Below are 13,595 nucleotides of genomic sequence, written 5' to 3' on the forward strand. Positions count from 1 at the left end.
TTTCTTTAGCACTTAAAATATATTTTGAGATTACTCTGTATATATCTTTCTTATATATTTTAACTTAACTCTGACTGCATCCATAGTGGATTCAGAACCTCCTTACTGTTTTGCTGTTGTGCCACTTTACATTTCGCTCTCTCCATCCATATGCTTATTTCACACAATTGCCAATGATCTGTTTAAGCAAAGCAACCCATTCCTACATCTCAAGTCTGAAATGAGCTGCTTTAAAATGATTGCAAGCCCCAATCTGCATACAATCTGTAGAAAGATAAATATTTTATAGAACTGTGCTATGCCTTAATTTCCTCCATATGACAAACTAAGAATTTAATACCAAAAGAGTGACATGGTTATACAAGAGTTCATCTTGAATTTATTATAAAACCAGTCCAGCTGAGTAAAGACACTTGGAGGAGACAGCAGCTGTGTTCACTGAATAATGATGAACCCCTGGAAAGGTGCATATCATTCTCAGAAAGCTGACATTTCTCCAATTTTACTGTGTACGTTTCTCCATCCTTATCTGTTGCTTCAGGTTTCTATGTTATTTCCTCCTATCCTTTCTTTTCTCTCTTTAAATTTCTCATTTAACACATTCTAGATGTTTCATTAGAAATACCGAGAATGATTGGCTTATTAATACAAAATCACATGTTATTTATTTCAGTGGGACAATTAAGCACATGCACAGTTCTCCCACGGAAATCAATAAGAACTGTTTAACTTTGGCTAGACAGTGCCCCGAATTTCTGCAAAATTCCATAGCAGTTACCAAGGAAGCAAGGATTCTTTTGCTGCATAGGGTTTTGAAAATTTAAAGCACCCAATGGATCTTTCTTTACATATGCCTTCTTAAATTTCAGGTCAGATATCACATATTTTAAAGTCTGCTTTGACACATGCATTTAGTTTGGGATTCACTGTATGATTTGTTGCAGGAGGTAGTGTAAGGTATTCTACTGTGGTAAGTTATTCTGATAATTCTCAGAGTATTTTTAACTTCTTCAGGAAATTCTTGCAGTATTTAAAATGCTCTGGGAAATCTTTCCTCTGGAACCTGCAGAAACTTCCACAGAAATCTTGTGAGATAATTGTGTTTGTGGTAGAGGTATGGGGGCAGGGGAAATTATTTTTATGGCAATTTCCTTTGCTGGCACCACACCACCTAGAAGAGAAAATTAGTGGATTTGATCCAGACTAAGTCTGGATCCACTTCATTATCAGCATTAAACTGGGCACAAACTAGTTATTTTATGGAGAGCTTCCAAATCCTGTGGTCCTCATATGCCATCATTCGGTTGAAAAACTCCCAGGGTGGCCAGCAACATCAAAACAATAAATACACTCAAATAAAACCACAGCAAACAACAAAGGCAGACACTCTCATTCTTCCAATCCTATTATTTAGGCTGTTTGTATATAATAATTATTATCAGCATGCAGAACATCCAATTTGTTGTGGTGCAATTTAGTGAATAAAATTGCGTGATTGAGCTTCCAATCCTGTGCACACTTACCTGGGAATAAGAGCTTCACTGAACATAGTAGGACGTACTTCTGAGTAAACATGCATAGGACTATGCTGTTAGAGCAGTCTTTCTGTTGTATTTTTCAGGTCTTTACTTGGTTAATAATATATTTTAACTACATAATTAAAAATATTTGAAAATGTGCTTTCTAAATTTATTTAAGCACATTACTAAACCCCATTACTGATAGAAGTGCTATCATAAGTATGTTTAAGATACACACATATAAACAAGAAGAGAACATATAACCTTGTTCAAAGGTCGGTAGGGATATATATTTAATGCATTTATATTCTAGTAATCTTTCTCTCAGTTGTTAAGCCATTCTTGGTAAGACATTGTGAATGATTTGTCATTGAAGCTACATATCTGTAATGCCCTTTATTTCTTGCCTCTAGGTTGCAAAGAAAGAGGTCTTTGGGAATGTCCATCAAGCAAACTGTGTATCAAGCATACAATGATATGTGATGGTTTTCCAGACTGTCCTGACAATATGGATGAAACAAATTGCTGTAAGTGCTTTATACCACAGTGCCTGAATTGCATCCTTATGCAACCAGTTAAAAGCTAACATTAAGAGGGGCAAGGACAAATATGCAAATTCTTAGCAAAATATTTTCATTTTATCCTTCTGCTCCTTTCATTTCCTCCTTTGTATTAGGTGTCCTTCTACCTTCACTTGTCTCTGCTACATTTTCTTCCTTTCCCCCATTTCTGTCCCGTATAATGACTTTTTGTCTGGATGTCTCTGTCCTGTTCTCATTCTTGTTCCCTTCCTCTTTTTTCTTTCTCTGCCATCCTTTCTGTCTCTGTGTCCTGATATTCCCTTTTGTGGTATACTTTCATCTGAATATCAATTACTGCTGACAGACTTTCTGTTCCTCTTGTCATTCTTTGTTTCCGTTCCCCCCATGATATGAGGGCACAAAGATATATCCAAGCCTTTTTCTAACTGTGAGGGCTAGAACTTTGCTTTATCTTCTTTTCTTTTTTTTAGAGGAAGAAAAATGGAAACAGAGTTCTCTAGATGTTCGATTTTATTCCAGAGTACTAAGTCTATGTTTGTACCAAAGCCAATGGGTACATCTTTGGGAAATTCCCCTTCATTCTGTGTGCTGTTAGTAGGAAATGGGGTGTCAACCATGCATTGGGCCATATAATGGTTCCAAACAGCACTCAAGTTCCTATTTATTTTCTGACAATCACCCATTAATGTTAGTTCTATTTCACATATTCAACAGGTTAGTAGGATAGTAAGAGAAGGAGGGGGATTCTCCTCCTTTTCTTTTTCTTTAAAATAAATGTCAACATTCTATTTAAAATATTTCCTATTTTGTACAATAGATTAATTCATTCTGGATGATTATTTAAAACTACCATAACAAAAGCTCAGATAGAATGTATATTACAGACCGGGTAACGTATCATCCCCCTAAACACTGATAATCTAGCAAAATTTACACTAATATAAACAAGCTCATCAAATTATGGTTTCTGGGAGCAACAGTGGCCATATTCAATAAATCACTGAGACTCTAGAACAGAGAGAGAAGTTTTTGAGGGAAAGCCCCACATTTTACTTATGGCTGTGGATTAAACAGAACAGTTCATCATCAGCAGCATGGATGACACTATGTGTTATCAGGCTTAACTAAAAAGACTACAGTGTCCATGACATTGTACAAACACAGAGGAAGCATGAAACCAGCTAGGAAGGTGGAACCTCCAGATTCAGAGGCAGCAACATATTAAGCCTCTGAATGTATTATGCTTCTGAATTCTACTTACTGAGTAGAATACAGCAAGGGAGGGGTATTGCCTTCAAGCCCTTTTTGGGGACTTCCTGGATGCTTTGGTTTGGCCACTGATGGGAACAGGATGCTACACTAGATGGAACTTTTGTCTGATTCATCAGGGCACTTCTTAGTTTCTTATAATTAATTTATGTACATTTATTCCATCTGTGTAATTTATACCAGTTGCAGAACTGGGTTTTCAAGTTACAAAATTTGGCATTTTTAGAAATGAATAATGCATTATGCTTTTAAGGAGGTACTACCCAATACATTGATATACCACAGTCATTTTCACAAGTGATACAAAGAGCAAAATCCAATGGGGCACTTCCGCCCCACTAACTGCACTGCACAAGTGACCCCCACCATTTGCTCAACAGTGATTTAGCACTTCTGGGGCAACATGAAACAAGGGAGCTCTGCCAACCTGCTTCCTTCCAGAAATGAGCATTTCTGCTCATTTCAGAGCTTCCCCAAGGAAGTGCTATATCTCTCTTCTGTGAGCAGTGGGTCCCACTTGCGCAACGGAATCAGCGGAACCCACCGGAATGGGCAGGAAGGGAATTGGCAGGGAGGAAAGGAATCGGCGGGAGCATAAGCACCCCCTTGGATTCCACCTTAAGAACACATGTACAACTGATGTATTTTGCAATAGAAGTCTGCTCTTTGTAAATTGAATGAACATTCTAGTCAATGTATCTTTTTCATTCTACTTACTACTGATCCCATAAATGCTAAACTCCATTTAAGCAGCAATTATGAAACTAACCTAAGTCTATTTTTTATATAATTATTGGTTCTTTTGCTTCCAAGAGGACAATTCTTTAACAGAGGGGTCTTTTCCCATGCTTTTGGTATTTATTTCTTTTGCACTTATTCATGATACTGTTCCAAGCCAGTCTTGAAATTGTTATTTTGTTTGATGTTATATTTTTTATTTTGGTTTTGCTTTCTGTCTCCCTGCGCATCTTTTTATATGTCACTTAAAGCATCCTTAGTTCATGCATTTGCAATGCCTTTATTGTGGGTAATTTGATGAATTGCATGTTAGCATTTAAAAATGGCCCCTTCATGGTAGGGATGTACGAAAGTCACTTACCTTTTCGCGGATGTGATTCGTGGTGGGGGGGGAGGAGCTCCGTCCCTCCCCCCGGAATCCTCGACATGAGGGAGGCGATCCGGTCTTTCCCCCCCGGAATTCTGCCCAGCTGGCTCCGCTCCGCGGCGGCTCCTCGGAGCTAAGGATGGACGAAAGTCCCTTACTTGGTCCCGCAGCTTGCTTCGCGGTGGGGGGGAGGCGCTTCGGTTCTCCCCCCAAAGTTCAGGCTGGGGGGGAGGCGCCCCGCCTCGCCCGGCCGAAATTCAGGCCGGGGGGGAGGCGCCCTACCCCTCGCCGCCGAAATTCAGGCCAGGGAGGAGCGCCCCATCTCCCCAGCCGCGAAATAAAACAGTAAATGTAAAAAACCCCAAACACACACATGTGATAGGCTACGTAACGATTTACGTAGCCTATCACGGCTAGATTTCCAAAGTCAGCCGTGACAGGCTACGTAAATCGTTACGTAGCCTATTACGGCTGACTTTGGAAATCTAGCCGTGATAGGCTACGTAAATCGTTACGTAGCCTATCACGTGTGTGTGTGTGTGTGTTTTTACATTTACTTTGTATTGGCGGCAGCGGCAGCCGGTCGGAAGACTGGCCGCCGCTCCTGCCCCCGCCCCCGCCGAACCGCCGCCGAACTGCCGCCGGGACCTGCTGCTGAGAGGGACATTCAAAGGAGGTAAGTCCCATCCTGGGGGGGGGAGGGGCGGAGAATTTAACCGCCAATTTCGGGGGGCCGAATGCATTGGCATTCGGCCTCCCAGAGATTCGTGGAGAAATTCTCCGCCATCCCTACTCGGAGCAGCCAGTCAGGGCCGTCCGCAGCCGGAGTTCCGGCCACAGCCGGGCTGCTGCGGATGCAAATGATAGCCGCCATTTGCGTCCAGCCAGGCTGCCATGATAGGCTATGTAAGTATTTAGGTAGCCAATCACGGCAGGCCAAAAACACACACACCAGCATACGCAAATGGCGGTGGCTACAGCGGCCGCCATTTGCGTTCCCTATTTTTTGCCATTTTATCTTATGTAAATATTTACGTAGGCTATTAGGGCAAAAAAAAAATGGGGGGAGGAACGCAAATAGCGCCCACTACGCTACTTGCATTCCCTCTTTTTTTCGCCGTAATAGCCTACGTAAATATTTACGTAGGATAAAATGGCAAAAAATAGGGAACGCAAATGGTGGCCGCCGCAGCTGCCGCCATTTGCGTACGCTGTTTGTTTGGGGTTTTTTTTTTGGCTTGCCGTGATAGGCTACGTAAATACTTACGTAGCCTATCACGGCAAAGAGCAGGACAACAATGGCGGCTGTGGCAGCCGGTCGAAAGACCAGCTGCCGGAGCCGCCGCTGGAGCCGCCACCGCCGGAACATCCGCCCCAGGTAAGCTTCGTCCTGGGGCTATTCCACGAGTTGGTGGGGGGTGGGAAGCTGTTCCGCCACAGGTTTCGGGGGGCCGAATGCCATTGCATTCGGCCTCACTGAAATCCATGGCGGAATTCTGCGCCATCCCTACTTCATGGATCACTGCCTTGTTGTGGCGAAGGGGCTTGCGTAACTCAGTGAAGCCATAAGCTATGCCATGCAGGGCCACCCAAGATGGACAGGTCATGGTGGAGAGTTCTGACAAAATGTGGTCCACTGGAGAAGGAAATGGCAACTAGGGATGTACGAAAGTCACTTACCTTTTCGCAGGGGTACTTCGCGGTGGGGGGGAGGTGGTTCGCTTCTCCCCCCGAAGTTCAGGCGAGGGGGGGGAAGCGTCCCGCCTCGCCCGGCCGAAATTCAGGCCGGGGAGAAGCGCCCCATCTCCCCGGCCGTGAAACAAAAAGTGTAAAAAAAAAACCAACCCCCCCCCCCCCGTGATAGGCTACGTAACGATTAACGTAGCCTATCATGGCTAGATTTCCAAAGTCAGCCATGATAGGCTACGTAAATTGTTACGTAGCCTATCACGGGTGACTTTGAAAAAAAAAAAGCGCGTACGCAAATGGCGGCGCCCTATGGGCACCACCATTTGCGTTCCTTATTTGGTCCCGGTAGACTACGTAAAGATTTACGTAGACTATGCTGTAGTCTACATAAATCTTTACGTAGACTACCGTTACGTAGACTACCGGGACCAAATAAGGAATTCAAATGGTGGTGCCCATAGAGCGCCGCCATTTGCGTACGCGCTTTTTTTTTTCAAAGTCACCCGTGATAGGCTACGTAACAATTCATGTAGCCTATCATGGCTGACTTTGGAAATCTAGCCATGATAAGCTACGTTAATCGTTACGTAGCCTATCATGGGGTTTGTTTGTTTTTTACACTTTACTTTGTAATGGCGGTGGTGGCAGCCGGTCGGAAGACCGGCTGCCGCCCCCGCCCCCAACGAAAGGCTGATGAACCGCCACTGGGACCCGCCGCCGGGAGGGACATTCGCCAAAGGTAAGTCCCATCCCGGGGGGGGCGGGGGGGTGGAGAATTTCATCGCCGATTTCGGGGGGCCGAATGCATTGGCGCTCGGCCCCCCGAAGTTTTGGGGAGAAATTCTCCGCCATCCCTAAGCAACCCACTCCAGTATTCTTGCCATGAAAACCCCATGGAACGTATCACAAGGCTAAAAGATATGACGCTGGAAGATGAGCCCCTCAGGTCAGAAGGTGTCCAGTATACTACTGGGGAAGAGCAGAGGGTATTTCCAAGTAGAGCCAGAAAGAGTGAAGCAGCTGGGCCAAAGCCGAAAGGACACTCAGCTGTGGATGTGTCTGGTGGTGAAAAGAAAATCCTAGGATGTCAGAGAATTTCGCCATGAATCTCAGGGAGGCCAAATGCCAGCGCATTCAGCCCCCCGAAATTGGTGGCGAAACGGTCTGCCCCCCCGCCCCCCCTGGGACGGGACTTACCTTGGGCGAATCTTCCTGGTGGCGGCGGCGGCTCTGGTGGCGGTTCGGCGGCGGTTCGGTGGCGGCGGCTGCGGCAGCCAGTCTTCTGACCGGCTGCCACCACCACCATTTCCAGTAAAAAAAACAAAAAAAACAAAAAAAGTGATAGGCTACGTAAAGATTTACATAGCCTATCATGGCTAGATTTTTAAAAAATACTGTGATAGGCTAGGAGGTCAAATCAGTCAATCCTAAAGGAAATCAACCCTGAGTGCTCACTGAAAGGACAGATACTGAAGCTGAAGCTTAAATATTTTGGCCACCTAACGCAAAGAGAAAACTCCCTGGAAAAGACCCTTATGCTGGGAAAGATTGAAGGCAAAAGGAGAATGGGATGGCAGAGGATGAGATGGCTAGATAGCATCACCGATGCAATGAGTATGGACTTGAGCACACTCCGGGAGAGAGCGGAGGACAGGAAGGCCTGGCGAGCTATGGTCCATGGGGTCATGAAGAGTCGGACATGACTTAACGACTGAACAACAACAAATTTAAAAATGGTGTGGTCAGTCTATCTGGCCTAGATGCTTCAGAAATAATTCAAATGAAGGAGGGAGATTATGCACCATTTTCCTTTCATTTCCTTGTGTTTACTTATTTTTGAAAGATTTGAATTCCACAATGCTGGAAACATAGCCGTGAAGATGCACATAAGATAATACAGAACTGTTTGTTCCTTTCCATGACAAATCCTAGAGAGGAATCAGATGAATAGTTTCTTCCCACCCCTATTAAGCACCAGTTTTACTCAGCACTGCAGTGTGGGGATCCATAGAACTCCATTGTCTGAAGGAGTATAATGCTTCTTGGATGGCACAGCTTACACCCTTTGGGTAATCAACAATAGGCTAGTTCACAGTGACCAAAGAACTTATCCCTCATTAGACCTCTCCTGGGATCCCACCATACAGAGGTTTCATGGTGGAACATTTTTACATAATTTGGAATATCCAACTATTTCATGGTTATTATCCTGAATAAACCTTTTGTTTATGTAGTCATGGAGTCACAAAGGATTTTTAGCTATACTATCTCATTCTCTTTCAATCACTGTCAGATCTTTATTTACTTGTTTATTATTTAATCAATTTATATGCCAAGACATCTAAAAATATATATCTAAGTGGTTCATGGTATGATTGCACTGAATTGTTAACTCCCATTTATCTCTGCAAACCTGAGAACATGCATGTGCTATTATGTATCTCAGGCCTTGAAACCCACCAAGCTCAATGCAGCCCATGCGGCCCATGAGCCATATACAGTCAGGGCCAGAAATATTGGAACAAGGATAACTCTTTTGGCCTCTGTACACCACCACATTGAAGTTGAAAGGAAACACACCCAGATGGGAGGGAAGTCAGGACTTCCAGCTGTAATTCAAGGGGTTTGGCAAAACTGGAGCACTAACCATTCAGGAAGGACAGCCAGTGGCATACACCCCCCCCCCATCGTTGGTGGCTCATAAGTAATGGAACGAATGGCTGACAAACAGCTGCATGGCCACGTGTGGCCTGTTTCCTGGGTACCCCATGACCAGTCAAGCAGATAAAAGGCCTGGAGGTGGTTCTGAGTGTTACATCTGCATTTGGTAGCTGTTCACTGGAACTCCCAACAAGAGGTCCAAAGAGGTGTCCATACGAGTGAAGGAGGCCATCATTAGGCTGAGGAAACAAAATAAACCCATCAGAGAGATAGCAAAAACATTGAGAGTGGCCAATACAAGAGTTTGCAACATCCTGAAAAAGAAGGAATTAACTGGCAAGCTCAGCAACAGCAAAAGGCCTGGAAGACCACGGAAGACAACTAAAGTGGATGACTGTAGAATGTTGCTCATGGTGAAGAGGAACCCTTTTACAACATCTAGCCAGATCAAGAATGCTCTTGAGGAGGTAGGAATGCCATTGTCAACATCTACAGTCAAGAGACGGCTTTATGAATATAAATATGGAGGCTTCACAACAAGGTGCAAACCACTGGTAATGCTCAAGAACAGACAGGCCAGATTAGCCTTTGCCAGCAAACACCTAAAAAAGCCTGCCTAGTTCTGGAATAAGATTCCTTAGACTGATGAAACCAAGATTAACTTGTACCCGAATGATGGGAAGAGAAAAGTATGGAGAAGGAAAGGAACAGATCATGATCCCAAGCATACCACATCATCTGTCAAACATGGTGGAGGCAGTGTTATGGCATGGGCATGTATGGCTGCCCATGGAGCCGGGTCACTGGTTTTTATTGATGACCTCACTGCTGATAAAAGCAGCAGGATGAATTCTGAAGTGTATAGGGCTGTACTTTCTGCTCAGATTCAGCCGAATGCTGCCAAACTGATAGGACGCCGCTTCATCTTGCAGATGGATAATGACCCAAAACATACAGCAAAAGCTACCCAAGAGTTTCTCAAGGCAACGAAGTGGGATGTTCTTCAGTGGCCAAGTCAGTCACCTGATCTCAACCCAATAGAGCATGCCTTTCACTTACTGAAGACAAGACTGAAGGCAGAAAGACCCACAAACAAGCAGCAGCTGAAGGCAGCTGCAGTAAAGGCCTGGCAAAGCATCTTGAGGGAGGAAACTCAGCATTTGGTCATGTCCATGGGTTCCAGACTTCAGGCAGTCATTGACTGCAAAGGATTTTCATCCAGGTATTAAAGGCGATCCTTAAGTTTCAAATGATGTTGGTTTGTTCCATTACTTATGAGCCACCAACGATGGGTGTGTGTGTATACTACCGGCTGTCCGTCCTGAATGGTTCGTGCCCCACTTTTGTCAAACCCCTTGAATTACAGCTGAAAGTCCTGACTTCGCTCCCATCTGGGTGTGTTTCCTTTCAACTGATTTTGTGGAATCCTTTCAACTTCAATGTGGTGGTGTACAGAGTCCAACTGCCAAAACAGTTATCCTTGTTCCAATATTTCTGGCCCTGACTGTATGATGGCCCAACAGGGGCTCAGTAAGCCTCTGTTTTTTTCTGCCTTCTTAGTGCTGCAATATCAAGATAGAAAGCCATCATACATGGCTGTTGGGGTGCATTCAGTTTGAGACACAAGTTGTGTAGACCAAGTTTACATAAGTATTACAGAGTCAAAAAGCTCTACGTATTCAGTTCCTTATTGTCAGTTAATTGCATCAGACTTTGAGTAGCCCCTTGATCAGGTAAACAAACCAGAAATTGAAACAACTCTGGGCATTTTTAAACAATGGTTGATGTTTATGTGAGAATTACATCTAAGAGTTCACCTGAGAGTTCACCTCTAACTAAGCGAATTCAATGATCATAATCTGTTATTGCTCTCCTATTCAGAAAATACTATTCCAGGTTCAGCGAAGAAGCTATATCTCCTTCAAGATGTACTGTTCATCTTTATCAAAGGCATTACTTTTCATTCTTAAAGATTGTTTTCTCCCAATTCATTTTTTTCATGGCAGCATTTTGCAAAAAGGATGAGATTACATGCACCAACCATGACTGTGTGCCCCGTAAGTGGTGGTGTGATGGGCAGATAGACTGTGCTGACAAATCAGATGAATGGAACTGTGGTAAGTTTTAGCATCTGCGCAATTATAAAACCCAGTGCTTGAAGTAATTGGCTGATTCTGGAAATTAGCAAAGAAATGTGCTATATTCCTGTAAGGTAGGCCTTTACCTCTTTCTGCCTTTATAGATGTAAAGCTAAAACTGGGAAACAGAGACTTTAGGAAAACCACAAAATGAGTCCACCATGGCTGTGAAGGAACTAGTATCCAGATAGACAGAACAAGTGAACAGAAGAACATAGATACATTCCCCTCTTAATGCATAAGTCTAGAAAAATATATAGTTTTATATATGCACCACTAAAACAAATTCTCACCACAGGGCTCTTAGAGTAAAAAACAAAACAAGACCCCAAATATAAATTTCACACAGGGCATAACAGTACTGAAATAGGTGGTGCCATGATCCATATTTCTTTTCTTCACTAGTGAATAATTGGATCCATTGTACGTAGAATGCTATTGAAGCCAACATATTTCTTTGCATAAAGCCTTTGCTATAGTCTGATGCTGGGCAAATTATTTTCAGTATAAAATAGATATCTGTCTGGTGGTTTATTGAAAACAAATAAATAAACTATTCTTGTCCTACAATGGCGATGATATTAACTGACCTTTATAATAAAAAATGACGGATGGAGAAACCCCCTGCTGGAAGAATGATTTTCTTCTAATATATGGAAAGCAGAACAGTTTTTGACTCCTGTCTTTGCCCGTTTCTGGAAACCAGTGGCTGGCATGTATTTTGATATAGTAGTTTCCAGGGATGGAAACCAGTTGTTCTTCAAGCCTGGCTCTTTACGTTTTCCGTAGCCATGCAGATATGACTCACTGTGGAGTGCTTAATTTTGCAGTGTTATTCTTCCGTCACTACATATATTATTGATCAGAAACAGAACTAATGTGATGGCTTCACAGAACAATTTGTTCCTGGGACATTTAAGAATCATAAATATAGATCTAGTATTTTTAAAATCTGAAATGTTGTAATCGATGTGTGGCATAAAATATGTATTTCAGAATATTTCACTGATTTCAATAAACTACTTTAGAATTAAAGCAGTAGTCAACATGAACATGGATGGAACCATCTCTTGAGTTCCATTTCTTTGTCTTCATGAACATATGTAAGGAGACCCATCTTGGGTAATTAACCAAACTATAAGACATACATTTTTAATGCATGCCTAGCAATTGGGGCCTGGACTGGAGCCCCAATTCAATGACCGTGACCGTCTTGTAGACTCTTTTTGGGACCCCTTCCAGACAACCCAGATATTTGAAAAATGGGCAGATTTAACTTTCTTTTATGTTCTGCAAGCCAAACTACCCCAACATGAGGGGGTTCACACTGGGATAGTTTAATATTCTGTAGGGGTCACTGTATCAGCCTGTATCATCACATGTTGATGTGTGGTAAAATGGTTGACTATATTCACCCTCATTGCTTTTCAGTGCTCACACATTGGTAAACCAATCTTTAAGTGATCAGAAATCAAGTGAAATAGCCACTTCTAAGCCTCAGGATACCTGAGAGAGTGCTTTCTCCCTTACCAACCTGCCCGGTCACTGAGGTCATCAGAGGGCTTGCTCCTGGTGGTTCCACATGGATCTATGGCCTGATTGGAGTCCACCAGGAGAAGAGCCTTCAGTGTGGTGGCCCCCTTTCATTGGAACTCCCTGCCTCTGGAGGTCAGGCAGGCACCAACACTGTGTTGTTTGTGGAGCTTCCTGAAAACAGCACTGTTCCAGGAGGCATTCCTTAATTGACAAGTTATGGTTTTTATTGGCATTGTGTTTTTTAAACAAGTATAATTTTAATGTGGTGTTTTAATCTTTTTATTATTTTACTGTTTTATTTTTTGTGTTCACTGCTCTGAAATTTGTTCTAGATATGGAGTGGTATATAAATATTTTAAATAAATAAATAAATAAGCCCTTAATCTCCTATTTGTATATTAAAGTTACATGTCCTTTTTTCTTCACAGTGGCCCTGTTTGAAAACAGGAGCTCCTTGATGTTCCTGACTGTTCACAGGTCAGCTACCAATTACCACATATGTGCTGATGAATGGGAAGAAAATTTAAGCCATTTGGCATGCAAACAAATGGGTTTAGGGTAAGGTCAGTAGTTTGTAGCATTGATAAAATTTTCTGCCTGTGACTATGAGTTTGATTAGAATGGATTGAATTCGTGGCATTTTCTTTATCTCTAAACATGGTATCTCCTTCGTTTGCTACCTCTTTCTGCTAGCATAGCACAACTGGAACTGAATATTATGTGTTCAGTAATGTGTGTGGGTCTTTTGTTCACCACATTAATAGAGCCCCTGGAATCACGTACTATTGATACTATGATTATTTAGCAAATAGTTTGTTTTCTGTGAAATAGACAGTTGCATTTTTCTTCCTTTAACTTCAATAAATTTAAGTAGTTAACCTACCTGATATGGTGCCATTTGCTGTCTCATGTTTCTCTGCATAATAAACCATGGTTATCACTTTTAAGAACTGAGGATCTGAGAATCTGGAATTGTCCTTCAACTTTGGTTAGTGTCTTCCTCAAACCATTCAATAAATGTAGTCTAGCAAAGCTTCTTCCATCAAAGAAATGTTTAAGAGAATTTCAGAATCAAAACAAATATTAAAATTAATTTGAACAAGGGAAATATAAATATGTCAGATATGAATACAAA

At 42.6% G+C, this 13,595-nt stretch overlaps 1 protein-coding gene across 1 annotated transcript in view; it reads left to right on the forward strand.

Annotated features, from left to right (window-relative positions):
• CORIN (corin, serine peptidase) overlaps positions 1-13,595 on the forward strand; it is a 199,950-nt gene that overhangs the window by 142,290 nt on the left and 44,065 nt on the right. The window contains exons 16-18 of the mRNA XM_084860315.1: positions 1,934-2,047; positions 10,793-10,903; positions 12,889-13,018. Of these exons, the coding sequence (XP_084716441.1) occupies positions 1,934-2,047; positions 10,793-10,903; positions 12,889-13,018 (355 nt within the window). The remainder of the gene's footprint in view (positions 1-1,933; positions 2,048-10,792; positions 10,904-12,888; positions 13,019-13,595) is intronic.

The sequence above is a fragment of the Heloderma suspectum genome, chromosome 5 (assembly GCF_057233095.1).
Source record: "Heloderma suspectum isolate Gila_16-S chromosome 5, 16-S_ref, whole genome shotgun sequence".
NCBI lineage: Eukaryota > Metazoa > Chordata > Lepidosauria > Squamata > Helodermatidae > Heloderma > Heloderma suspectum.